Source organism: Gopherus flavomarginatus, chromosome 2, assembly GCF_025201925.1.
Source record: "Gopherus flavomarginatus isolate rGopFla2 chromosome 2, rGopFla2.mat.asm, whole genome shotgun sequence".
NCBI lineage: Eukaryota > Metazoa > Chordata > Testudines > Testudinidae > Gopherus > Gopherus flavomarginatus.
This window is the reverse complement of record NC_066618.1, coordinates 90,550,408-90,578,049: the sequence shown is the minus strand read 5'-3', so window position 1 is coordinate 90,578,049 and position 27,642 is coordinate 90,550,408. Positions and strand designations below refer to the sequence as shown.

The 27,642-nt window shown below is 41.7% G+C and overlaps 1 protein-coding gene across 9 annotated transcripts in view; it reads left to right on the top strand.

Moving 5' to 3' along the window:
* Nucleotides 1-27,642, top strand: part of PDE1C (phosphodiesterase 1C) — a 556,559-nt gene that overhangs the window by 85,552 nt on the left and 443,365 nt on the right. For 5 of the 9 annotated variants that reach the window (XR_007772331.1, XM_050937953.1, XM_050937951.1 and 2 more), the window contains exon 1: nt 207-381. The exons of 1 other annotated variant lie outside the window; for it this stretch is intronic. Coding sequence is in view for 7 of the 8 variants with exons in the window: in XM_050937953.1 (XP_050793910.1) it covers nt 297-381 (85 nt within the window). In the remaining variant the exon portion in view is untranslated. Of the gene's footprint in view, nt 1-206; nt 382-27,642 lie in introns of those variants that run through there. 3 more of the 9 variants (XM_050937952.1, XM_050937956.1, XM_050937958.1) reach the window with 1 other exon arrangement.

Sequence of the window (27,642 nt, the reverse complement as noted above, 5' to 3'; positions counted from 1 at the left end):
ACTTGTTGACTCAGGAGTGTTACACTAATTGACTGTTAAGTTTGGATCTCAGAGCCTCTAACCAGTTGTTAAACTCTGAGTAGGCATGTCAATAACATGCCAGGCAGTTTTAGGGGGTGGAGAATACTGCTGGGTGCATGTCTTTCAGATTCAGCTCTCTGCGTGAGGAGATGTGTGAAGTCTGGTGTGAGTGCTGCTGCTACAGGCAGAGATACAAGGACAGCTAATTGCTAGCTCAGAAGCTCTGGTTTCAGGAGGGGAGAACTACTGCGGCTGGAGTACAAACTGACAGGATCATGACAGAGCCAAGCAGTAGAAAAGAAGGATTTAAAAAATGCCGGAGTGCCACTTTCAGCATTGATGGCTTTAGCTTTACAATTGGTGAGGCTTTTTGTTTTAATTCTTGGTTTTATATCCCTCCCTCCCTTTTCTTCTAGCCTTCTTTGTATATTAGGCACAGTATGAGGAGACAGTTTATCCACCAGCAATGCTTTTTGAAATGCATAGATGTGTTGTAACTTTTGCTTTGTTTTGTATCCAGATGTGTTCTTTATTTTCCTCTGTTGAAGAAATTTGCCTTCGACTAGTAGCTGCTCTAAACCCTTTCATCTGTTTTTTGGAATAGTTTAATTAAGAGGCTTGCACAACTTTTGTTTCAGAGCCTTACCTCAGGAAAGCCTGTGTTTTAGGATTACATGTTTCTAACTTGCTTGATGCATTTCCTTCCGATAAGTCCAGTAACATAAGCACTGGGAGTTTGGGGGTTTGTTTTTTATTGTTTCTTGGCTCATCTAGTACGCTTTCAAAAACTTATGATCATGTGCTATTTTCTAGCTAAAGTAGAAACATATAATCTCTTTTTATATATATATATTTAAAAAAATGCTAGAATTCGGAAGTGCATCAGGAGAGGTTTTAATTTCTAGGGCCATGTTTGTTCCTGGTGCAGTTGTTTACATAAGGAATGGATTTTGGTGTTTTGTGTTCATTATGCTGGCAGGGGAGAAAAAGTGAGCCTTCTCAAAGCTACAGGTGTCTGCAGATTTTTTTTCTTTGTGAGGCTTGCTGTGCAAAGGTTAGGCACGCTGAGTAATCTGAACAGGTTGTTCTTTCAAAATTTTACATCTCACTGGGCTGCATTATGCAAATCCCTGTATATCTCAAAAAGAAAACAAGCCACTGTGCTGATTTTATTTTTCTCTGTAATCCAAGTGGGAATTTTGGATAATCTATGTGGAAGAAACTATCACTTTATGTATATCTTTTAGAAATTGACTCAAATCTGCTCTCTTGCACTACTAAAGTCAATGGAGTTTATTCTAGAGTTACACTGGTGTAACTGAGCGGAGAATTTCGTTCTCTAATGACAGATGCAAACTTTTTGTTGGATGTGAGAACTTCCCTCTCTTGTCTTCCGAGCATCTGTCTTGTGTTGTAATGCCTTTTGCAACTGTTAAAACCTAAACTTTCTGGGAGAACTATTTAAACTTAGATTATGTACTGCAGGAAATATTTTCATATAGCAGTATGTTAATGTCCATACTGCACTTTGAAGAGGAAAACGACAACACAAATATTATGCTTTATTTTTATTTTACTTTAACTATGGAGAGGCTACGCCTCTCCATAATAAAGTTTCATCAAGATTCCATTATAAAGGCCTATTTATCACCTTGTATCTTTATGAATAAATAGAGTTATTTGGCATCACTTTGCATCACTGTGGCAATTTGGGGGATTAGCATTCCCATGGTGCTGTTCTCTTTTGGGCCTAGGAAGGACACGGCACTAGCTTAGGCAACAAAACATTTTGTGTGTGTGCTTAATTTTATTAATACGTACTTAGAACCAACAAGATTTTTGTCCTGGCTATTTGTCTGTTGTTACTAGTTATGCTAGAGAAAACTGAATCAGATTTTGCATCAAAGGACTTGGATTTACAATTCCAACTTCATGTTGTTTTTTTTAATTATCAGAGGGGTAGCCATGTTAGTCTGGATCTGTAAAAAGCAACAAAGAGTCCTGTGGTACCTCATAGACTAACAGATGTATTGGAGCATAAGTTTTCGTGGGTGAATACCCAGTTCATCAGGGTTTTTTTAAGGCAGTAGTCATGCTATCTCACAGATGTTTTTCTCAAGATTTATGCACAAATGGGTACCCAAGGAAAACAACTGACTATTTGCATATTATCGTATACTATAGTATGTAGAAATAGAATATGATTGGTATATTTCAAAAGGATCTGTGTGGCTTGACGAATGTGCACTGATTAGACGTATGCATTTGAGATAACTTTGCAAACATGCTTCCTAAGCTTTGTGTACTAGTAATGATTCTTGAGTGATCAAATATGTGTAAGTTTCTGTACTGAAGAGTGTGAATATTTCTTAGCAATTGCATGCGAGCTAAAAACTACAAGGAATGGACTTAACATTAGTATTTCTTCCTTTTAATTGGAAGAGAATTCTGCCTCCGTATTTAGAACCAGGTTTTCAAAGAGTCTCAGTGATTCCTTGGAAATACTGAGCTCCCACAACTTCTATTGGGGTTAATAGGAATTATGGGAACTCAGTACTTTTGAGGATCAGGCAATAAAACAGTAAAAATACCAGGCTGAAAGTCTGCGCTGAGCTGGAACTCTGGGTAAAATGACATGCAATGTACATTTTAATCTGTCTATGCATCTAATTGCTGTCTTCCAGCTAGGAGATGACTTACCGTTTGCTTAATGATGGTTTACATTTAGATTATTGTAGATTTTCTTGGAGAAGGGTTTGGGCCTAATACTGAAGATCAGTTATGTGGGATGCTAGAATTCTAATGCAGGGAAGGTTGGGGAAATGCTCTTTTCCCACAACTCTGTTCTGTGACTCCAGGCGTTCATGCAACCCTTATAGCTCCGTCATACTGGTGCTGGTCAGTGTCCTGTTCATGCCATAGTGTTAATTAGAGCAAGTTCCAGGCTGCTGTAATTTTCAGCCTGGTATTGATGGCTCAAAGAAACAGTTCTGGCAGCTGGGAATATCAGGAAAGCAGAGTCTCTGCTCCTTTCTTCCAGTGACAGCCATTGTGAGTAGAGCTGTGAGGAGTCATGGTGTAGAGCTCGACAGCAGGTGGAAACTTCCTGAGTAGCCACTTAAATTGGATGTATGGTCCCTTTGCACTAGTGGAGTTATGCAAACGCACCATAGTGTGCCTATGAATCAAGTCCCTTGACTTCTGTGGGACCATTCAGGATAATACATCTAATCTACCCAGTAGTAAATATTTGTTCTGAGACCTTTATTTGACTTCCCTCTCCATCTGGACGTTTCATAGTCTATGAAGTTTTTGCCTGGAGTGGGGCTATTAGATATGAATTCTTCCAGAAAGATAATTTATCTCTATAGCCAATTTCCCCATTCAGAAATAAACAAATCAGAGTGCAAGTGAAAGTTTAAAAGACTAGTGATGAAAACACAGTGCCTGTTTCTTGTTTTGCACCCTGTCTTGTCACTCCGGTGCATAGTGAGTGTAGAACACTAGTGTATCAGAATGCTACTGTTTTGTATCTACTGTTTCATATCTACCTGGTCTAACTGACTAAACTAAACACACAAGGAAGTAAAGAATCAGACCTACTGTCCTTCAACTTGAGAAGATGATAAACAAAAATGTCAACAAGATGATATTTTCCTTCTTTGTTAATCGTTTTTCTATCATTAAAAGCTAATTTTAACCCCGGGCTTTTCATATCCAGAAGTGTTTGAATAACATTTTGTTTTAAGTGTCCTAGCCACATAACTCTAATGAATTGATTGTTATAGAATAGAATTATAACTATTAGAAGTAACTGAATTGGTTGGGAGTTCTACTGTAACTCACCACTGTTTAGGTACTGGGGGGAGGAACACTGACCTGAAGTAAATGGTTTTGCCGGTCTGATTCATAACAATGTTGACTACCTTTTATAAGATCTTGCAGCAAAGATTCTTTGAGCTCCACTGTCATTAAAAAGGACACGGCCAGCATTCTGCATGCATAGCCCCAGTTAAAATAAATGGGAGCTTTGTGTCCAGATCAATGGCAGTTCAGTCTCTGGTCAGTATTTGTTCATAAGCTCTGTTTCATGTGTCTTCAAAATTTGTGATTTTCTGATTAATTGTTTGAACCCCATTTTGGTATTAAATTTCAATTGGTGACCCAGGGAAGTGTATTTATGAAGTGCATACACAGACACAATGTTCTTATTAGGTCACTGCAGAAATTTACCTTGGTAATCTATTTTGTGCATTGGTTGTATAAATATTGTGACTTGTGAAGATATGTGCACTGTTTATTTAAATCTGTCATATGACTCCAGGCAGGAATGGTGCTGGAGAAGTTTTAGGTAAAGGTTCTACAGTGAAGCAGAGTGTAGCTTTATTAGAATAAGGAAAACCGCTTTACCCCTAAAGTTCCTTGTTAGAGGAAATTGATTCTATTTCTCTGACGTTTTCACTTGACAGGCTCTCAGCAGAAGTTCCAGTATTCAAACTACCTGACATGTATGGTGTAGTTTTTTATTCAGAGGGGTGTGGACAATCAAGCATCAAATGAGTGAGAAAGATATGAAGTTTGCACTGTACTTATTTTGCTGTTCAATTGAAAGACTGCCTTTACATTAACTAGATAATAGTTGCTATTTATGTGTACTGTAACTTTAAATTTTTAGGAGTTCTTCTGATGGCAGCTGTCATTTTGTAATCTGATCAGATGCCACCTGCTACAGAGGAAACACCCACGCTGTACTCTTTCATGGAAGTTGTACTTTTGTTTTGTTTTTATTCTTAATGTAAAATAACTGTCAATCTTACTCACAGTACGTAGTTGTTCTTTATGTACAGGAAATTATAACAAGTATTGCCCACAAGTTCTCAGGAATCCCTTTTCTTCAATTTTTTGGGGGAAGACAAGGGAATTGTAATATCAGATTGACACCCTGAGGGAGAGGGGTAGGGAGCCTAAATTTACCTTTCCTGTAATGAGGTTGCATTTTTTCATGATCGTCACAATGGGATTCCCCTCAGCTTCTTCAGAAGTGCAGTGCTAACTCCAGGAGCTCCCTTGTTTATCTGCAACAGCTTTTAAAGAGGTACTGTTGGTGGAAAACATCTTTGCGGTTGAGACGGTATGGGTGCCTCACCCCTCATTTGTACTGTGCTGCTTGCATATACTTCTCTTCTTTAAAGAGGCATGTTAGTGCATTGGGATAGCACCTGGAATCAGCACTGCACTTCCCAAATACAGTAGCTTACAAGAGTCCACTAACTATGCTATGCGTTAACCTAATGTAGTGGCTTTTCAGATTTTTCCTTCTGTGGGTTGCTGTGGAAGAAAATGATCACTCTTTTGTGGACAAGGCGAAATGCATTTTGTGGGCTCAGTCCATTTTCTAGTGGCCATGTGTCCAATGACAGGAAAAAAAACATAATTGGTACCACTATTGGTAGAGAAGTCGAGGAACCTGAAAAAACAGCAAAGAATCCTGTGGCACCTTATAGACTAACAGACGTTTTGGAGCATGAGCTTTCGTGGTGAATACCCACTTCCTCAGATTCTTTGCTGCTTTTACAGATCCAGACTAACACGGCTACCCCTCTGATACTTGAGGAACCTGAAGTACATTTCCACCTCTGGAAGTGAGCCTTCCAAGTCAGGACTGAATTCTAGTTTGGGGGTAGTACTGTGTACTGTGAAGGGAGCTCCACTTGCATATCCATGAGCTGTTTCTGTTCTGCAGATAGAAAACTTCCATCACTGGGGATTTCAGTCACCAAGACTGAGCTGTTACACAAATTTTTAAAAAACTCTTGTCCAGTGATGCAACTAAAAGAGTTCTGCTTACCACTGTTTTTTGATAGAGAAGAACTGGTATTAGTAATTTTGATGTTTAGGTCAAGTATCTTGCCACCTGAACCAGCAGAACTGGGAATTCTAAGCATGATAATGTGATACTAACCTACCTATATGATACAAATTTATGTCTTTATTTTAATTATTTTATTAAATAATTTGTCAGTGTACTCTGAAATCAATACAGATACAATATGATATAAAGAAAAGAAAGACAAATGTAGTGAAAAGAAAACGGACAATAAATATATTGTATGCAGTGTTGTTATAGCCATTTTGGTCTCAGGGTATTAGAGACATAAGGTGGGTGTGTCATAAACAGATAGCTAAGGGTTAATGTCTCTTTCACCTATAAAGGGTTAACAAACAGTGACCTGCAAACACCTGACCAGAGGACCAATCAGGAGACAAAATACTTTCAAATCTCGTGGAGGGAAGCCTTTATCTGTGGGTTTTGCTTTTGGCTTTGTTCTCTCTGGGTCCTGGATGGGGCTAGAGGTGCAACCAGGTTTCTGCCAATCTCCCTGCTACAGTCTCTTATCTATTCAGAATTGTGAGTAAGAAAAGGCGGTCATAGTCTTTTAATTTGTTTTTTTTTTTCATTTACATATGTGTACTTGCTGGAAGTAGCTTAAATTGTGTTTCTGCTGGAGAAAGTTTCTTTCTATTGTTTATAAGTTGAAAGACCCTGTAACTGTTTACCATCTAAATTGCAGAGATAAACCTTTTACTTTTTTTCTTCCTTTTTTTATTAAAAGTTTTGCTTTTTAAGACCTGTTGGATTTTTTTCTCCTAGTTAAGGTTCAAGGGAATTGGTGGGGAGAAGGGAAGGATAAATTTTCTCTTTGTGTTATATTCACGCAGCTTGTATTGCCTCTGGGTGAGGGGGAAGGTAACACTCCTCTCGGTGTGGTGATTCAAGAAGTTGAATCAGGCGATCTCCTAGTGTTCCCAGGGCGGGAAGGAGCTGGGAGGAAGAAGGGAGGGGGAAGGGAATGGTTTATTTCCCTTTGTTGTGAGACTCAAGGAATCTGGGTCTTGGGGTCCCGAGGGAAGGTACTGGGGAAGACCAGAGTCTATCAGGCGCTCTACTCTAAGTCCTGATTGGTGGCAGCCTATCAGATCTAAGCTGGTAATTAAGCTTAGGGGAATTCATGCTAGTACCCATATTTTGGACGCTAAGGTCCAGATTTGGGAATTATACTTGACAGGGTGAGGTTATGTCTTTTATTGGACCAACTTCTGTTGGTGAGAGAGACAAGCTTTCAAGCTTACACAGAACTTCTCTACAGGTCTGGTTCAGGTTTTACTTGACCTGAAGAAGAGCTCAGTGTAAGCTCCAAAGCTTGTCCCTCTCACCAACAGAAATTGGTCCAATAAAAGATATTACCTCACCTACCTTGTCTCTCTAACAAACATATTGTGGAACGAGAATCTAAAAAGTGTAAATTGCTATTAACTCTGTTCCCAAACTACAAAGCCAGACTCAAACCTGTCTGATATGTCTGTTCACTATGCATGAAATTCACTTCACTTCCATGAATGCTGAATGATCAGAATTAGGCGAGTGAGGTGTAGACTTGTGCTGGCCCTCTACACAGTGGTGAATTGCACCCTGATGCAATAATAAGCAACATAAATTCCTGTTATGATTCACTCTTTTATGTCTTTGCAGTTGTGGTTCCTACAGGAATGGTGAACAAATATTTGATAATGGGCTCTTCAATCTTGCAGAGCACAGCATAACACCATCCAGTGGAGAGAAGGTGTAAATTTTTAAGAGTAATTTCCTGTTGGAACAATTTTCCAAGGGTCACGGTGGATTCTCCATCACAGGCAATTTTTAAATTAAGATTGGATGTTTTTCTAAAAGACAAGCTCTAGGAATTATTTTTGGGAAGCTCTATATACAGGAGGTCAGCATAGATGATCACAATGGTCCCTTCTGGCCTGAGAATCTCTGAATCCATAAGGGAGAAAGGGATTTCAATGGGAGTAGGGGGACTCAACATTTCATAGGAGTGCTCCGCACTTTACAGGATGGAGTCCTACATGAGCTTTACTAGAACGTTACTTTGCAAAGGTCTGGCCTTCCTTTAATAGAGTTATGATGATTTACACCAACTGAGGACCTAGCTGCCTCTTGTACTAGACCACTTTGCCCCATGGTACATATCTTGGCACACAATTAAAAAGTCAGTTGACTTTTGGGTTGACATCTTGTATGTCAAAATAATTCTGAGGTGAAAGATGATTGCCAGTTCCGAGGCCAAATGCAGTGGAGTAGAAACTGGATCAGATTCATGCTGTGGCACATCAGAATGTGTCACTTCTAAAGTCTTTTTTTCCCTTGTCAATTTCATTTCTAAGGGAAGCTGTGAAATGTAAAACCTTTGCACTGTGTTTTGACGTGAGAGTTGGCAGCATTATCCGCCATGTTTGCCCTTGCGTGTAGGAAAATAAGCTCATGAGCTTTAGACAAGGAGGAAAGGTGATAGTGGATAAAATCATTATTGTCACTCCTAAGGAGAATTCCTCTGACTACCTTGTATAATTTTTTTTGAATTTTGACTGTCTGAGGCAAATCCTGCCCTTGACTTTCTAGATACATAACATCACCACTGTGGTTCAACTGATTTATCTATCTTACTATAGTATCTGAGCATGTGATTGTGTGTACAATCCATACTGGCAGCAAAAGGGTTAATGAGAGTCTGGAGGCTCATTTAGACCACTTATCTATACCTGGAAGGTGTGTAGACTCAATTTGTTATCAGACCTTGCTGAGAAGGAGCTGGTTGTCATCCTAAAGGAAGTAATTCAGAACAGTGAGGAGAGAGACTCAGGAAGGTGGAGATCTAGGAGAGAAAGGGTCTAGGGCAGTGGCTCTCATCCTTTCCAGACTACTGAACCCATTTCAGGAATCTGATTTGTTTTGCATACCCCCAACTTACACCTCGCGTAAAAACTACTTGCTTCAAAATCAGACATAAAAATACAAAAGTCACAGCACACTGTTACTGAAAAATTGCTCACTTTCTCATTTTTACCAAGTAATTATAAAATCAATTGGAATATACATACTGTACTTACATTTCAGTGTATAGTGTGTATATAGAGCAGTATAAACAAGTCATTTATGACATTTTAGTTTGTACTGACTTCACTAGTGCTTTTTATGTAGCCTATTGTAAAACTAGGCAAATATCTAGATATGAGTTGATGTACGCCCCTGGAAGACCTGTGTGTACCGCCAAGCATACATGTATCCCAGTTTCTGGGAGGGGAAGTATGGGGAAGCTACAGGAAGGAGCTTACTCTGTGGTGGGCCCTAAAACGGGCAGGGTTCCAGATATGTAGCCCTGTGGGTCAGTGTTCCAGAAGACAACCCAGAGGGACTAAAAACTCAGGCCCAGGGCAGGTACCAGCAGCTAAACTTCTGTATGGTTTTGTTCGAGGGTGTTTCAGTTCTGTTGAGGAGAAACCCAGGAACCTGCTACTCTTGAGTGGGATTGAAGAGGAGCCCTGGGGACGGGGTGGGGGAGTTGAGAGAGAGACTGTATGGATGACTAGTAGTGTGGCTGGAAACTTTATTTGGGAGGTGTTACCCTGGAAGGGTTGAGACTACATGAACTTGGTGAAGGGACAAGTTGCTAGAAGAATGGAATCACCCCTGGGCCTTAATGGCTGTCAGATCCCAACGCCACTGGGGGGGAAGGTCCTCCTGTGCTTTGCCCTGCCATGGGGGGGGCATGTCAGCTGGTGAGTCACTTCTCAGCAGAGCACCTCACCTTCTTTAATGTATTTATCCTTACAACACCCTTGTGAGGTAAGGAAGTGCTATTATCCCCATTTTACAGATGGTGAACTGAGACACAGACCGACTAAATGACTTGCCCATGGTTACACAGGAAGTCTGCAGCAGAGTGAGGAATTGAGCTCATGTCTCCCAAGTCCTAGGCTCGCATCCCAACCACTGGATCATACTTCTTCCTTAGGGAGAGGATGCAGACAGGGAGCACACGGCTCATACATGTATATGAACCACAGAGCAGTGCTCCAATATGGCTGTCTCTGGCAGCAGAGATGGGCTGTTCTGGGGCATAGAAAATGGGATTGTCTCTGTCCTTTGTGTATGGTGTTGGAGTGGGGAGCACAGTGAAAGGCTGCACCGATGCTTTCCAACCCTGGGGGAAGGAAGATTCCTTCGGCAAACCATGTTTAATTAAGCTTTATCCAGGGATCAATGAGACTTTTAGCTGAGTAGCAGCTGTAAGTTTCAGCCTGCAGAAGGTGCTAAACACAATACCAATCATATAGTCAATGTTTCGTATCTGCCTAACAAAATTATCTTATTGTTTTGCACTTCACAGTCACTAATCTCAAATCCATTGACCTGTAAAATAACTACTTAAGACCTGTAGCAGTAAGAGAATATTTGCAGATACTTTAAAATTACAAATAAATACAATGTAAACTTGTTCAAACGGAGTTCCTTTTTCACTTGACAAGAGTCAAGTTTGGGTGTTTATATTTCCCTGATAATACCTAAAGTAGTGTAAGGAATGCAGGGAAATCGACTCCTTGCGTTTGGTGTCAGAGATGTCACTTATTGTTGCAGGAGAATCATAGAAGCCTGAACTCAGTCTCACCAGTTTAGGAAAAGCATTTAAATTCACCGCTTACAACATTTCTATTTACCTGACTTAGTCTGGGTTACCTCCTCGGACCACAGAAGTTAGAGGAAGGAAGGACTTTTAGGTAATCTATCTAATCGATATCTCCTCCAGAGTTTGCTATGGCTACTATAATTTTAAACATTTCACCTTGGATACACTGGTGGCCAAACAAACTTGGCATAAAACAAGCCTGAATTTAGGAAGTTACACTCCCTTTCCAAATCTAAATTATGAGAAAAATCGAAGATAGAAAGTGGTTGGGTTTTTTTTTTCTATTAAAGTTGTGTATTTCTGGCCAATATAAGAATTGGATACTGGGAGAGAGAGCTTTAAAATCTAACTGTCTTTTGGGATTTGTTCTGCCGCATAACTATTTTTAAAATTCTTATGCTCTGCTAATTAGCCTGTTTTTCATATGCAGTGTGTGAATGCATGTTTGTGGCTCTGTAGCTATGTTCTCATTTACACCAATGTAAATCTGGAGTAACACCTCTGGAGTGAAACCTCATAGCCCCACTGAGGTTAAGAGAGCTACAATGATTTACACTAGCTGAGAATCTGGCTTCAAAGATTTACAGTAGTGTGGAGTAATTTAGAAAATAATCTGACCTATAATTGAAGCAATTTAAATCACACAGGGTGAAGCTTACCAGTCATATTCATTTTCCATAGCGTATTTTCAAGAATTCATAAAAATTGTGTTGATTTTTCCTAGCTTCTCTCTCCAGTGACATAGCTTGTATTTAATAGTTCCACTGAAACCTGACTCTGGATTTCTAATAGCTACCAATTTGAGATTTTCAGAACCCAGAATTTAACTTCTAGTATTACATCAGTATCTGGAACCTATGATCTCTGGCTGTTTTTCAAAGTTGAAAATGTGATGAGTGGAAAGTTGTAGTAATTACTGAACAGATGCACTTAATAAGGTCTCTACTGGATTTCCAGCTGGCAACTAGAGCGGTGTGCTGGGACAATGTGACTGCAGTCACTCGGATCATTATGTGACATCACATCCTCCCCCTTGTTGTCATAGCAGCTGTAATCATTCCACTGAAAACTTCCCCAAGGAAGACTGCAAACATCATCTTTCTCTGTTAAGTGGAAGTTCATGGTGTTTTGTTGCTTGCTGATACTGTACGATGCCATTTCTTATTCCTATTCATTTAAGACCTTCTTCCCCTACAATTTACATTGATGTGTTAGGCAGCGTTACAGACCATCAAATGTTGTGCAGCTGGGGATAAACAACTGCTCAGCCAATGCAACTTTAATTTTTACCTACAATTCCTTTACTGTTCCAGCATCAGAGTTCTCCCAAGCAGACCAAATTAGCGAGAAGTATAGCTGATTTATACTTGTGAGAGGAGAATTGGGGGTACTGTTGGTATCAGTCATTTTGTCATCTGTCTATTTTAGTACTAATGTAGAACATTAAAACTGAAATCATTCTAAAAATTTAAGTTGGTACTCTCTTCCCCATATATGTGGATTTCTTATTTTTTTGCAGTTCTTTCAAGTTGGATGCTGTTTTATCAGTTTCTCTTTTTCATTTTGTAGTCTTTCATTTCTGGTTATGATATGCTTGCACAATGCTAATATAACTGGGTTTCCAAAGATGTAGGGAAATGGTGACTGCAATAGAACTTCTACTAGAATTTTCTTCCTCCCCTTTGGTATTCACTTTCCATGAATAACTGTTCAATTGGAGTTTTTGCTCAGATAAAACAAATGCTAAGCCATCATGCTCCAGTATACATACACAGTGAATTTTTTAATATGATACAGAGGCAGACATGAAGCAACAGCAGAGAAGTTCCAGTAGCAGAGTTTTAACATTAGTTAAAATAATGCAAATGAGACCTGCTTGAAAATATATTGTAGGAAAAGGATATATGGGCAAAATATTCCTCTAACCTATAGAGTAATACTAATAGCCAGTACTTGGGTATTCCACCCATGTGGAGCCTATAGTCAATAATCATAGTTTTTTCACTATGGTATTCAGCTTTTTCAACATGTATAGATCACCAGCAGGAGAATTTTGTCCCCAGGCCATGATCCTGCGATTGAGTGTGCACACATGAATCCCCATTGAAGTCAATGGAACTTTACTTAGGTGCACTCATTCACAGTTAGCTTGCAGGATTGGGGCTGCCTTTAATTGCTTGGCAAAGGTACATTCCATAATCAGTGAAGAACAATTCAATTTTTCTTTAAAAAATGTACATTGAAATTTTAACTGAGCAGAATTGCACTTTTGGGACACTGAATAGCTGGTGAAGAATAGCCTGTACCCTTGAGATTCATAGCCAGTTGGTCTTATTGCAAGTCGCATTAAGGGCTAGCTCCATCTCCTGTTAAAATCAGTGGGACTCTTACCACTGATTTCCTAGATAAGGAAGCTTCCACTTCGACTCCATATAACTTTGAATGTATTATTCTTTTCTTAATGCGCATATGGTTCATGCCCAAATAAGTAAAATTTTTGAGGAAAATATTAACTGGAGTGAGGAAATTGGAAGAACTACCTCTCCAATTTTTATAAGTGGAGTAATGTATATAACGTGTTGATAATTTGCACTGCTGAGAGTGCTGAATATGTAGAGAACAGACGAAAAATCTCTCAATTTGCAATAGTTTGTGGTTATACTTCCTCCTCCACTCCAGCAATTGACTTATTAAATATCCAGATGCATATGTACTATAAAGAATCAATGGAATTTAAACTGAAGACTGTCATCACTAAACTGTGGCTTGACTAATCCTTGAAGTGCAGTTCTACCCCCAAAAAATGACTCTGTAAAAATATCATCTCTCAGAGTTCTAAGGTTTGTTGGTCTCTCAGTGACTCCATATATTTGTGCAACCCTGAAAATTGAGGAGATAATTTGGCCTGCAGGATTGTTAATACTGGTGGTGATGTGCAAGAAGGAAAAAAACACACTGTGTTTGCAGGTCTGCTGACTTGAGGGAGAGAAGAGGCACCCTGTAGTTTTTATTCGTAAAGTGAGCAAATTTAATATGGAAAGAGTAATTGAGAAACAATAGCATAAAATCCCACAACACCACTTTTACAATAGCTTTTCAGAACAGAAACATGTTTTAAGTTACAGAATGATCTCATCTAATGGAGAGAACTCTGCATAGCAGCAGTTCTATCATGAGCCAGTAGATGGCATTGGGACATACACTTTACTCATAAGCTCTCTTAAGACTTTTTGAAGCTCACTTGTATGAAGTGTTTTAGAGAGGCAACGTGGGTAAGGTAATAACTTTCCTTGGACCAAATTCTGTTGGCGAGAGAGAAGCTTTCAAGCTTACATAGTGTCTTCTTTAGAAGTGTGGCTTTTTGGGGGCTCTATTCACTTACTCCTGGGGGCATTCTGCACCAAAACAAAAAAAAAAATAAAATAAATTCTGTGCACAATATTTTAAAATTCTGCACATTTTATTTGTCAAAATAGTCATGCCAGTTTTAATTATTTTGGTGATTTATTTCAAAATACCTATCAGCAAGTATGTTTGTAACAATACAACAGACACACATAAATTTCCCTCAGGAGCAGAGAGTTAAAGAATCCCCTATGACAACCAAGTTCCTGTTTCTTTGCTCCCCTCTCTCTCTCCCCTGAGGCTAGCTGGAGGGGGGGAGCAGACACCCTCAACCACCCCAGAGCCCAGCTGAGCCCCTCCCAGCCAATAAACCAACCCCTTCCCAGAGCCTTACCGTGGCCCCCCCAACCCAGATACCCACACCCTATCCCTCCTAAAGCCCAGCCCTAAGGCCCCCGACCCAAATACCTGCACATACTCACCAGACCCCTGGGATCCAGAGGGAGAAACCGCCTGATGCTAGGTGCTAGGCTTGCACAGAGTTTCCTGCATGTCACCCTCTCCTTCCCTCAGGGTATGCTGGGAACTGCAGCTGCCAGGAACCTTCTAGGTCAGTGGTTCTCAGCTGGGGTTCTGCAGCCTCCAGGGGCTCTGTGAGCCCTTTCAAGGGGTCTGTGAGGCCCCTCTGCTGAAGCCCCAGTCCATGGCAGCCCCCGCAGGATTGAAGCTGTGGGAGTTTTCAAACTTCTTGAGCTAAGCCCCCCCCCACCTTTGAGTTATAATTTTTGGTTGCATCCCCCCCACTCCCTGGACCCCACCATGTGGAGGTGGCTTGAGCCCCGCTGACCCCTCCCCGAATAGAAGTCAAACTATGCCTATGCCCAAGGCCCCTGCCCTGAGCCCTCTCCTCCCCCACACCCCTGCTGGGCTCTGGAATTTTAGTAGCATGTCAAGGGGGGGCCTCAGAGAGAAAAAGGTTGAGAACTTCTCCTCCTCCTCCTCTCTCCCTCCCCCCCAGCAGTGTCTTCTCTGTCCAAGCTGGGGTCTGTTGGGTCCAGCGTCCCCTAGTGGTGGCGAGCAGCACTGCAGTCCATTTCTGTGCAGGGAGGGAAAAAGAAATCCTGCACGCACAATGTCAATTTCTGCAAAACTCTACATTGTGCAGTGGTGCAGAATTCCCCCAGGAGTAATTCACTGCACTTCTGCCAACGTACGGCCATCTAGCCCAGTGGCTCTCAACCTTTCCAGACTGCTGTACCCCTTTTCAGGAGTCTGATTTGTCTTGCGCATCCCCAGGTTTCACCTAACTTTAAAACTACTTGCTTACAAAATTAGACATAAAAATACAAAAAGTGTCACAGCTCACTATTACTGACAAATGGCTTATGTTCTCATTTTTACCATGTAGTTATAAAATTACTTGGAATATAAATATTGTACGTGCATTTCAGTGTATAGAGCAGCATAAAGAAGTCATTGTCTGTTTGAAATTTTAGTTTGTATTTACTTCACTAGTGCTTTTTTATGTAGCCTGTTCTAAAACTAGTTAAATATCTAGATGAGTTCATGTATGCCCTGGAAGACTTCTGTGTACTCCCAGTGGTATGTGTACCCCCGACAGAACCATTGAGGCTGCTTAATACCTCTGAAAATCAGGCCATTTTTACTTAGATGCCTAAATATGGATTTTGCAGCATCATTTTAGGTATCCAAGGCTGCAGATTTTGACTTTTGTTTCTCAGTTGTTGTCATTTTTGAAAAACAATCCTGAACACATAATTCTACAGTAATGTGGCTTTTATATGGGTAAATGCTTCAGGTGGAGTAATCTGACCAGATTCTAAGGGTTCCTTTCATTTTTACTTGGTCTATTTAAAATTCAAAGAAAATACTCTTAACTTGTTTGATTCCCCTCTGTCTGCTTCAGAGAACTGCCTTGTTAAGAATTTGTCATTATTTGGCAAACATTTTAATATTTATTGCCTTAAACTGCCTTTTCATGAGCCAATATAAAATTTTACATATATTTCAAATCATGTACTGTAGCCAATTTTTGTTGGGCAGATAGAAGGGCATAAGAAATATTGGACACTGCAAAAATTTGTAAAAGGAGCCATTTTAAAGTTTTTTTAACCTTAAAGTCTTAAATCAGAGTTTCAAAATGTATTTTTAGTTTCATTTAAAAACATTACATAGGGAATCAAAATCAGTTTTGGAATGGGACCATATGGAAAGCGTACAGCCCTATGATAAACCATGCAACCCTGCTGAGCCAGGACTGGAACCTCAGTCCTGACAAATGAATGAGGCCTCTACCACTAGGTCTGTAGAAGGGCCATTATGTGGCCAATGGGAGCTGCAGGGGCCATGCCTGCGGATGGGGTAGTGCGCAGGCTCCACATAGGTGCCGGAGGAGGGACATGGCTGCTGCTTCTGGGAACTGCTTGAGGTAAGCGCCGCCCGGAGCCTGCACCCCTGAGCCTCTCCCCATGCCCCAATCACCTACCCCAGCCCTGATCCCCTTCCTGCCGTCCAAACCCGTCGATCTCAGCCCAGAGCATCCTCCTGCACCCCAAAGCTCTCATCCCCAGCCCCACCGCAGAGCCTGCATCCCCAGCCCACCCTCTCTCCTCCCCCCTGCACCTCACTTCTCAGCCTGGAGCCCCCTCCGGCACCCTGAACTCCTCATTTCTGGCCCTGCCCCAGAGCCTGCACCACCAGTCAGAGCCCTCACCCCGTCCTCCATCCCAACCCCAATTTTGTGAGCATTCACAGCCCACCATATAATTTCTATTCCCCAATGTGACCCTCTTGCCAAAAAGTTTGCCCACCCCTGGTATAGCATATTAGGGTGAAATGATACAAAGGGTCTCACTTAAACATGTTTAAACCTATGTTACTCCATTTACTTAAAAGGTGTTATTCTTGATTCTCCAAGGTGTAAATGAGAGGAGAATTGGACTCAAAATGTAGAAAGCAATTCAGACGCATCCAGTTTTATCATGTTTGGTTATGAGGGGGAGAGGGTAGGAGGATCCTAAGATGCATGTTTCACCGTTTCCTCTTGTAAATTTGCTCAGGGTGATTGGGTCCAATAGCTCTATCTAGCAATGCAAAGACACGTACTCAGTGAGATCATTAGGCCCCAGCCGCTGTTAAGTGTTTTAAGTAGGCTTCACTTAAACTAGCCACAGCCGTAAGTTGAATCTGAATCTAGTCAGATGGTGGTATCCCATAGCCACACAGACACCTCAACGTCTCAGGTTTCAAGGTAGCAGCCATGTTAGTCTGTATCCGCAAAAAGAACAGGAGTATTTGTGGCACCTTTGATACTAACAAATTTATTTGAGCATAAGCTTTTGTGGGCTACAGCCCACTTCATTAGATGCATGCAGTGGAAAATACAGTAGGAAGATTATATATATATATATATATACATACACATACACACACAGAGAACATGAAACAATGGGTGTTACCATACATGCTCTAACGAGAGTGATCAGTTAAGGTGAGCTATTACCAGCAGGAGAGAAAAACACTTTTGGTAGTGGTAATCAAAATGGTCCATTTGCAGCAGTTGACAGGAAGGTGGGAGGAACAGTGGGGCGGGGGGGGGGGGAACATGGGGAAATAGTTTTACTTTGTACTTTACTTTACTCAACATCTCAGTAAGCCTACTGTACTAACCTACTCCAGCTTGTTTCCATCCCAGAAGTGCCAACAATTTATCGTCATTCTAGGTGCTTGTTGGCATTGTCGTATCTCCGTGGCTAAGGCATAGAGCTTAATTGTTCTTGAATCTGCATATGTGAGCATTGAGGATGTCAATTACAGCACCACAGAGAACTAAGATTCACTTACTGCTGTCAGTTTGACAGAATTATCAGAGTAAATGGTCCTTAATGTGAGATTCTGTTTATTCTGTAGTGATGTTTTTGCCTTTTGTTTCAGTCTAATACTTTCTATTAATTAGAATTCATCACGCCATTTAACTGAAGTAGCTTCTTTTTACAGTCAAATTTTGAAAACTGACTTGTCATTTATGTACATGCTCTGTTTGCGTGCTTGCCCTTTGAAGGGCAAGCGCTAATTTGAGCCCTTTGCTTTACCAGGCATCACTTTCTTACACTAACATTTTATATACATAATTATCTTTTTCCATCTCTGCACTGATGTTTAAATGAAACCTTAGGGATGTATTCCCATCTGATTGTGTGTGTTTACATGTTATGTTCAGTCACTTGTATTTGATGTCTATCGAATATTATGTTTAATAAATAAGCTTTGTATCCTTACAAAGTTCTTAACTTCTAATATTTCAATGAAGTTAGGTGCCAAACCTGCATAGGCCCTTTTGAAAATCCCATTTTTAGGCACCTAAATATCTTTGAAACTCTGGCCTTTGGACACTTCTGAAATTTGTATCCATCATGCCTAGGTGCAGGGGCGAGGCTTTTGAACTAGGAAGATAGGTATTCTATAAATAACTAATTATGGGAAAACAGACCTATCAATCACTGTTTTCATTTTTTTAAAGAATCATAATGGCATCAGGTGGCTTCTGAAATCAGAAACAAAAGGGATGACTGTCTGAAAATTCATGAAGAATGGGCGGGGGGGGGGGGGGAAGAGAGAGAGAGAGTGTGTGTGTGTTTCCAGACACAGCTATTTTAATGAGCAGCTATTAGTCAACTCCAAAGAAGGAACCAAACTCTGTGTAAACATAAACTGGTTTTGTGCTACGGAACTGTTGCTCAGTTCAATTAAAAATCTACCTTCTAATTTGAAGAGCAGACAGCTGATCCATTTGACGGATTTGTCATCATATCCCATTAGTTGCTGGTAAAGGTGGTGCAGATCAAATTTGTCTTATTTGGTACAAAATATTTCTGTGTCCATGACTACAGCATGTTGATTGTTAAAAACTCAAAGAACTATTCAAATGACTAGGCCACCGGTGAGGCCATATATTTAGCCTCTTTTGGAGCTCAACTGGAAAGAACTCTAAGAATGGGCAAATCTGTACAGATACTAGAAGAACTGACATGAGTTTCTACCAGAACTTGAACAGAGGTGAACTCACGTGGAATGTGTGCTGAGGTTCAAAAAAGTTGGATTGCTTCATACATATCAGTTCTGTCTAGTTGGGTTTTCCCACTCCTTCCCCACCTTTTTTTTTCTTTAAAACCAGCAAAAGCATCCCAGTGGGGTGGGAGGGGAGGAAGTGAGGGTAAGGGAACCCTGTTAATTCAAAAATGATGTTTCTTGTTTTGTTGAAAAACAAAAACTTGAATAATTTAGAAGGCAACACAACCTGTGTTCTCTTTTTTAACTTTTAATGGAGAGCAAATAAAAACCTCAATAACTTTGGCTCCTCTATTGGAAAGTATTTGAAATTTCACACACAAGTTCTGGCTAGAGCCTGCAGCCCTGAGCATCGCCCTGTGCCCCAACCCCTTCCCTAGCCCTGATCCCACTCCTGCCCTCTGAACCCCTTGATCCCAGCTCGGAGCACCCTCCTGCACCCCAATCCCTAGCCCCACCTCAGAGCCTGCACCCCCAGCCTGAGTCTGCACCCCTTCCTGCACCCAACCTCCTGCCCCAGCCCTGATCCCCCTCCTGCCCTCTGAACCCCTCGGTCCCAGCCCAAATATTTATTACGTATTTATTATGTAGAGATTTATTCTCTACATAAAAGAATAAATTGTCCACAAATCAGACATCTGGAAGGGTAACATACAAAAGCCAGTAGGAGAACACTTTAATCTCCCTGGACATTCTATAACAGATTTAAAAGTAGCCATCCTTCAACAAAAAAACTTCAAAAACAGACTTCAAAGAGAAACTGCAGAACTAAAATTTATTTGCAAATTTAACACCATTAATCTGGGCTTGAATAGGAACTGGGAGTGGCTGGCTCATTACAAAAGCAACTTTCCCTCTCGTGGTATTGACACCTCCTCATCAATTATTGGGAGTGGACTACATCCACCCTGATTGAATTGGTCCTTTCAACACTAGTTCTCCACTTGCGAGGTAACTGCCTTCTCTTCATGTATAATAATGCCTGCATCTGTAATTTTCACTCCATGCATCTGAAGAAGTGGGTTTTTTACCCACAAAAACCTATCCCCAAATAAATCTGTTAGTCTTTAAGGTGCCACCGGACTCCTCGCTGTAATTATAGCTCCGTTTCCAATCATGAAGTCACTGTGGCCACTAAGGATATGTCTGGAGTGAGTGGGAGTGAGTATTCCAGCCTGGGTCAACAGACCCAAGCTAGCAGGGCTTGGGCTAGTGCTCCAATAATAGCTCTAGAGAGAGTGCTTTGAAGCTGCAGCTTGGGCTCTGTAGGCTAGGGAAGGGGATGGGCGTTGGAGCCCGAGATCCAGCCCAAGCTGGAACATCCACTGCTATTTTTAGTGTGCTACCATGAGCCCTGTTAGCCCGTCTCTCTGCTTGGGCTGGGAGGCTTGCTCCTTGCTGCAGTGTAGACTTGTAGTTATGCAGCCACAGATTTATTTCGGAGTGTGGTCTGTTCATGCTTTGATTGCTGGAACAGCGCTATTATTTAGAAAGGGCAAAGAGAATTTTTCATACAAAATCAGCAATGTGCTGAGGAAAAAAGTTGTATGGGTATAATTACATAGTTTAATCCATCCCTACTATATCTGCAATGTAGTTACCGTTAATGAAAAGAGTAGTAACTTGCTTATTTCACAGTAGTTTCATTTAGTGCCTTTCTGTAGAACAAAACTGACTGAGGCATTTTTCTTTATCCTAGAATAATGATTTCATTTCAGCACTCATGTATTTTTTAAGGTAGGGATAATGTGACATATTATCCTGTGTCAGTGTTTTGCTGAGGGATTTCACCAAGGTTGCATAATGAAGCCCAGAGCTATTAAATATTCTTATGCAGACCTTTTCTCTCCTGTTTCAGTTTGACTCTAGTTGGTTGTAAAGTGTGTCAGGCCTTTTAAAACATTATTTTTTAAATATATACTAACACAAGGTATTTTTAATTAAGATACTTTGGGGAAGGAGTGTATGTCATACTGGTTGTGTTTCTTTTACTGGTGAAGATAGTTTATATGAAGTAAAAATTGTTACCCAGAATTGGGCCAGCTAGTAAGCTTAGGGAGGACTAATGACCCACCAGAGTTTGACAGAAAGCAGCACGTTTATTATACTGATAGCTAAGCTCAAAAGAAGGAGAGGGGGTTAGATTCACACTCGTATACTCACGCTCCCAGGAGAGGCACAGCACTGGAAATGTCAGGATCCTTCAAGATAAGTGTCCTCCAGTGCAGCGATGGACGGTGCAATGAAGGTAAGTCTTCCCAAGGCACGATGAAATGCAACGTGGCGAACTACTGGCCAGGCAGTCTGGGTGAAGGGCCTTCACGGGAGGTACAATCTTGTGAGTGCACTCCTGATCACATGGCCCCTTCTGCTTCCCCTTCTAAGGACCTGTTCCTCATGGCCTGTGACTAGAGATGACTTGGCCGTATCTGGTTGGTCACACTCCACCTTGGACAGGGTCCATGGAATGTCAGTGCATTGGGTGTGTGAGCGCTGCCTAATTAGAATCCCAGACACCTTGTCTACCTAGGAGCTCTTCTGATCTTCAAGTTATTCAAGGAGCCAAATCATCCCACAAGCATTCCAGGAGGGAGTGGGATGGGGAAAGCCATTTCACAGGTATTCAAAGAGGGAGAGGAGACAGAAGGCGGCGGAGAGTGTAACAGTCCTTTTGAACATACAGGTTATATAGAGCATACAGATCACTGCTGCTCCTACAACAAAAATATCTTTCATTTTTGTAACACCTGCCATCTGAAGATTTCAAAGCACTTTACAAGGTTAATCAATTTAGCCTTACAATTCCCACCCCCTGAATGTAGGCAAATATTATCACCATGTGATAGGGTGCATAGCCTGTGCTGATGGAGAAAAAAATGAACTGTGTCCAGACAGCAATTAGTGCACCCAATTGCACATGGAGGGTATGCCTGGCTGGGGAGGAGCTGGGTGGCTGAATTAAGGATGAGTCCCAGATGAGGGAGTAGGGTGATTAAAGAAAGGACTTCAGAGTAGCAGAAGGACTTTGGAATAGCAGAAGGGAGGCAGGAGACCCAGGAGAGAATAGGCCTTGAGATCATCTCACAAGATGGGAGCTCTGGCAAAGGGCTAGGAAGGACACTGACAAGTCACAGGGGTTGATCAAGATCCTGTGATGAGTTGACAAAGGCAAGACCTCAAGGAGGCAGCCAGTCCTGTTTCTAGAGGAAAGAGACACAGGCACAGAAAGGCAGACAGGGAAACAGCCCTGGGAGGTGTTCCTTGGTATCAGAGCTGGAAAGACCTCTGCAGAGCCTGGGAAGGGGTGAAAAATCTGCAAAAGAATGAGCCCAGGAAAGGGCAGAGGAAAAGACCAAGGCCTTGGCTACACTTGCAAGTTAGAGTGCACTAAGTCAGCCCTGGGCACCCTAACTCCTGAAGTGTCCACACTGGCAAGGCACTTAGAGCACTTGGACTCTGCAGCTGGAGCACTCATGGTAATCCATCTCCATGAGAAGCCTAGAGCTTTCTGTGCCCTGGCTGAAATGCCTGGGTGTCAGTATGGATGACATATTGCATTACTGCACTGTGATTGGCCTCCGGAAACATCCCATGATCCCTTGAAGTCAAGTGGCCACTCTTGTCATTGTTTTGAACTTGGCTGCAGGCATGCAGATATCCCCTTTCAAAGCTCCGTCTCTGACAGCTGGCATGCTTATCTGCTCTGGAACACTAAGCAAACCGTTACTGTGGAATGCTGCCGCTGGCGAGGCAAGTGTGTGTGTGTGTGGGGAGCTGATGTTGGGGTTCCCCCTGCTGCTGTCTGAACTTACAAGACAGCATGCTGACACACTCTCTGCCTCCCAAAACACATGGTCTCTTCCCCCCACATACACACAACACACTCCCTGTCACACTCCACCCCTCCCCCATTTGAAAAGCATGCTGCAGCCACTTCCACGCTGGGATAGCTATCACAATGTACTGTTCTCCGTGGCATTGCAAGAGCTGCTAATGTGGCTTGCAGCTGACAGTGTAAACACACAGCAGCATTTTCCTTTCTGTGGTCTCCCAGGGATAAGCTAACACCTGGTGCTCTATAGCTCAGTGGTTTGCACATTGGCCTACTAAACCCAGGGTTGTGAGTTCAATCCTCAAGGGGACTATGTAGGGATCTGGGGCAAAAATCTGCAGCTTGGCCCTGCTTTGAGCATGGGGGTGGACTTGAGGTCCCTTGCAGCCCTGATATTCTATGATCTGCAAGGGTGACCAGATGTCCCAATTTTATAGGGACAGTCCTGATATTTGGGGCTTTTTTTTATATGGGCTCCTATTACCCCACCCCCTGTCCCAATTTTTCACACTTGTTATCTGGTCATCCTGGCCCCTAGAGACAGGCTAGGTAGGAAGTAGTCCATGGCGGTGGCAAGGAGTATGAGGAAGCAGACCGTAGGAACTTGCTGTAGGGCCTCTATGCTGGAACTTAGACTTGTTCTACACTAGAAAACTAATCTGCTTCAACTATTTTGGTCAGTGGTGTGAAAAATCCACACCCCTGAGCGGCATCGTTAAACTGACCTAAGTCCCAGTGTAGATAGTGCTAACTGGATGGAAGAATTAACCCATTGACCTAGCTATCACTTCTCAGGGAGGTGGATTACCTACACTGATGGGAGAATCCTTCCTTTTGTCATAGGTAATGTCTACACTGAATGGCTGCAGTGGCGCAGCTGCAGCATTTTAAGTGTAGACAAACTCTGAGAGTAGAGGGAGGGCCTGGGTTTCTTTACTGGTCTCTGAGGAAGGTGGCATGACAGCCCCCTGATAAAAAGTGTTCAAGGACCACTAAGCCCGTGACTGGGCCCAAGACCTGGTGTAAGGTCATCAGGTTATTTGATAGGACTCTGATACCCTGGAAGGGATGAGTGGGCCTTTAAATTTGCCAGACTCCTGCTTGCCAGAGGAAGATATGAAGGATTCAAACTTTGCACAGCGTTCAGCATCTTCCCCTTCTCTGTAGCTGGGGGGGTTTGTCTTCTCACCAGGAAATTGTCTATGGACCTAGTTAGTGGCCCATGTTTTGTATAATATTTTGGCCTCTGGCTGGAGAGTGTCAGATAAAATCTTGAAGCTGTGTGGCTGGCCCATCTGAGAAAAAGGATTTGTTTTTCAGGTACAAGCCTCCACTTAGCAATTACTTTTGGCACACTTTGAGGAAGCCACACCTGTGCAAACAAGGTTTTTTTTGTTATGTTTTGTGTTTTTACAGAAAATGTTGATAGCTGCAGACACAGGTGTTAGAATTTAAAAGTATATGTGCAGGTGTTTAATGCACAAGAGTGAGGATGGAGAAAGTGAAGGCTGGGGTATGAATATTGGACCTAAATCTCCTAAAAATGTATATCACTGAATTATTATAATGTCATTATATTACCATTTCCCCCATCTTTAGCTGAGCTTAATTATGCTATAATGCCATATAATGGCATTTTAAAGGGTAATTTTTAAAGTGTTGGACTCTTCTGGTGTATAAAATCTGAAGGTAGATCACCTATTAGATTAGAATAGGTTTCTTCTTGACAAATTGCTTGGCTGTTCTATAACTAGGACTTCTGATTTTTGGTTTTAACCATTAAACACTGATTAAAACACCCCTAATTTAATTACCCACCATGTTTATCCAATAGACACTGGAAAATCACTGGAGAGAGTTACTTATATCGAAGGGCTTGTCTATCCTGTGCGGTAATGCAAACTACATGTGTGTATGACTTCTTAAGCAGACTAATGTGTTGTGCATCGGTTGTTCCATGTAGACCTGGTGTATAATAAATGTTATCTAATGTGCTTTAATGTAGTGCTCTTTTGAGAACTGAGTTCCTAGCTGCATCTTTTATGTGGTTACCAATGTTTAACATGTTTGCATTTGGTCAGCTTTACTTGACATAAGAATGGCCGTACCAGGTCAGACCAAAGGTCCATCTAGCCCAGTATCCTGTCTACCGACAGTGGCCAATGCTAGGTGTCCTAGAGGGAGTGAAGCTAACAGGCAAGTGATCTCTCTCCTGCCATCCATCTCCATCCTCTGACAAACAGAGGTGAGGGACACCATTCCTTACCCATTCTGGCTAATAGCCATTTATGGACTTACCCACCATTAATTTATCCAGTTCCCTTTTAAATGCTGTTATAGTCCTAGCCTTCACAACCTCCTCAGGCAAGGAGTTCCACAAGTTGACTGTGCGCTGCGTGAAGAACAACTTCCTTTTATTTGTTTTAAACCTGCTGCCCATTAATTTCATTTGGTGACCCTAGTTCTTGTATTATGGGAATAAGTAAATAACTTTTCCTTATCCATTTTCTCCACATCACTCATGATTTTATATACCTCTATCATATCCCCCCTTAGTCTCCTCTTTTCCAAGCTGAAGAGTCACACTTGAAGCTGAGGTAGAAAAATGTTACTTTCTTTTTAAAGCATTCAATACCTTTGTATTAATGTCCTTCTGCATTGCTGCTAATTGCTCCAAAGGTGAGTCTGAGAAGCATTGTCTGGAGTCGATCACTGGTAGGCTGCCACCAACAGGAAAAAATGTGCCACAGAAACTCTTTTCTCTATGCATTAGAACGATACACAATTGTTTCTTGATTGTCTGTCTGTAGCTCAGTTGTCTGATACTGTTCTCCGAAATTGGATCATGTCCATTGTCATCGGTCCCAACTCCTGCACTCCTTGCAGCAATTTGGCAGACAGTAGAAATAGATTTCCTAAATAGAAAAGGGACTGACATATGGTGACCCTAACATCTGTGGTAGTGGCTTATGAAGTGGTTTAGTGTGCTAGTCATTGATTCATTGCTGGGTTGCTGAATGGCCTATTAATGAGATGTTTGTTTAACAGGTTTACTTTTCTTAGAGAACACCATGTGCAAACAGCTATTTGTGAGGAAACCCTTCCTGTGTGTGCCACCTGCCAGGTGGACTGGAGACATGCTAGCAAAATCTAATTCAAGATCAGACTTGATTTCATGAGTTGTGGAAAATTCTCCCCCGCTTCTCATGTATTTGTTTGGGAAGCCTTGCGCAGTGCAGGAAGCTTAATCAATATAAACAGGAGTTCTGAAACTTCCTCTTAATGGCACAACCGGCCACTCAGAATGGTGCCCCTTAGATGTGTGCTAGAATTCTGTGTCCGATCTAATGGGGCTTCAAAAGGTAGCATATACTCTGGTGCTAAGATTTTGTGTATGCTTCTGTCACTTCAGCACCACCAGTTACAAGATCAGAGGTGAAGAATGCTAATAACTTGCAAATTCCCACCCTCAGGCAACTGTTGATTACTTTGAGAGGCCTTAGTCACTGGATGACATCTGTTAAAGGGTGAATGTAAATAATAATGATAATAATAATAACAACCTACAGACTAAAATGGGAGTGAAAAGCAAACACAGGAAGTTATTTTCTTTTGTTCTAGTCTATCTTTTTATGTTTGTTTCATTAGGGCTTGTCTTTGTTCCCATTGACGTGAATGGCAAAACTTCCATTGACGTCAATGGGAGCAAAGTCAGGATCTGTATGAACAGACTAACATGAACGTTGCATTAGCATCTTTAGTTTAAAACTTCTCAAACTGAGATGTGTGACACCTTCCTAGTGGGTGGGCAGGATTTGCAAGGTACATGGATTTTTTCCCCCTAGTGCAAGTGTAAAACAAATGACAAGAAGGCTGTGATTAACAAGAAAAGTTACAAAAGGGATCTTCAGAAAGCTTGGGGGAATCCACTGTTCTAGTTCAGCCTAGTGTTCCTAGAGGTTCCTAATTCCTTGGGGGAGGGTAGAGGGGAAGGCACGATGAGGTGGCATCCTGGATGAATTGGGAAGGATTCTTTTGTTGTTTAGAGCAGACTTATAGTGAATCTGTAGGGATAGGTTATGGATAAATCTTCCCACATAAGGAGTGTGTTGCTTCTTACGTCATAATGAATGGGAATTCACCACTTGTGCTGTAATATCCAGATATAGAGACTATAAGGGATATTGTGCTCTAACCCATACAAAGGATAAGATGCCTGCTTCTAATGTGAGCTAATGAAGTACTACTTTCAGCATCATGTATAGTGACTGCAGTGTTGGGGAGTTAAAGTTTGTAGGCTCGCTTTCCCATGTGAGAGATTTATGGAGTTAAGCACAGATTTTACAGAGACACAAATGCAGCACAGAATGTATGGTAGTACAGAACTGGGTCCTGAGGAATTAGAAAAGGGGAAGTGGAAAGAGAGAGCCTACTTCTTACGCTCTTTGGTTAGTTTTCTTGCTGCCCTCATCCGTTTGATTCTTACAACATACATTACATTGGCTTACACTCTTTAGACTTTAGAGGGCAAATTTAGAGGGGGTGGGATAGCTCAGTGGTTTGAGCATTGGCCTGCTAAACCCAGGGTTGTGAGTTCAATCCTGGAGGGGGCCATTTAGGGAACAGAGGTAAAAAAAACTATCTAGGGATTTGTCCTGCTTTGAGCAGGGGGTTGGAGTAGATGATCTCCTGAGGTCCTTTCCACCCCTGATAGTCTATGTTTAAAGCCTGAATTACACTAGGAAATTAGGTTGGTGTAACTGTCACTCAGGAGCGTGAAAAATCCACACCCTGGAGTGATGCAGTTAAATTGACCTAACCCCCAGTGTA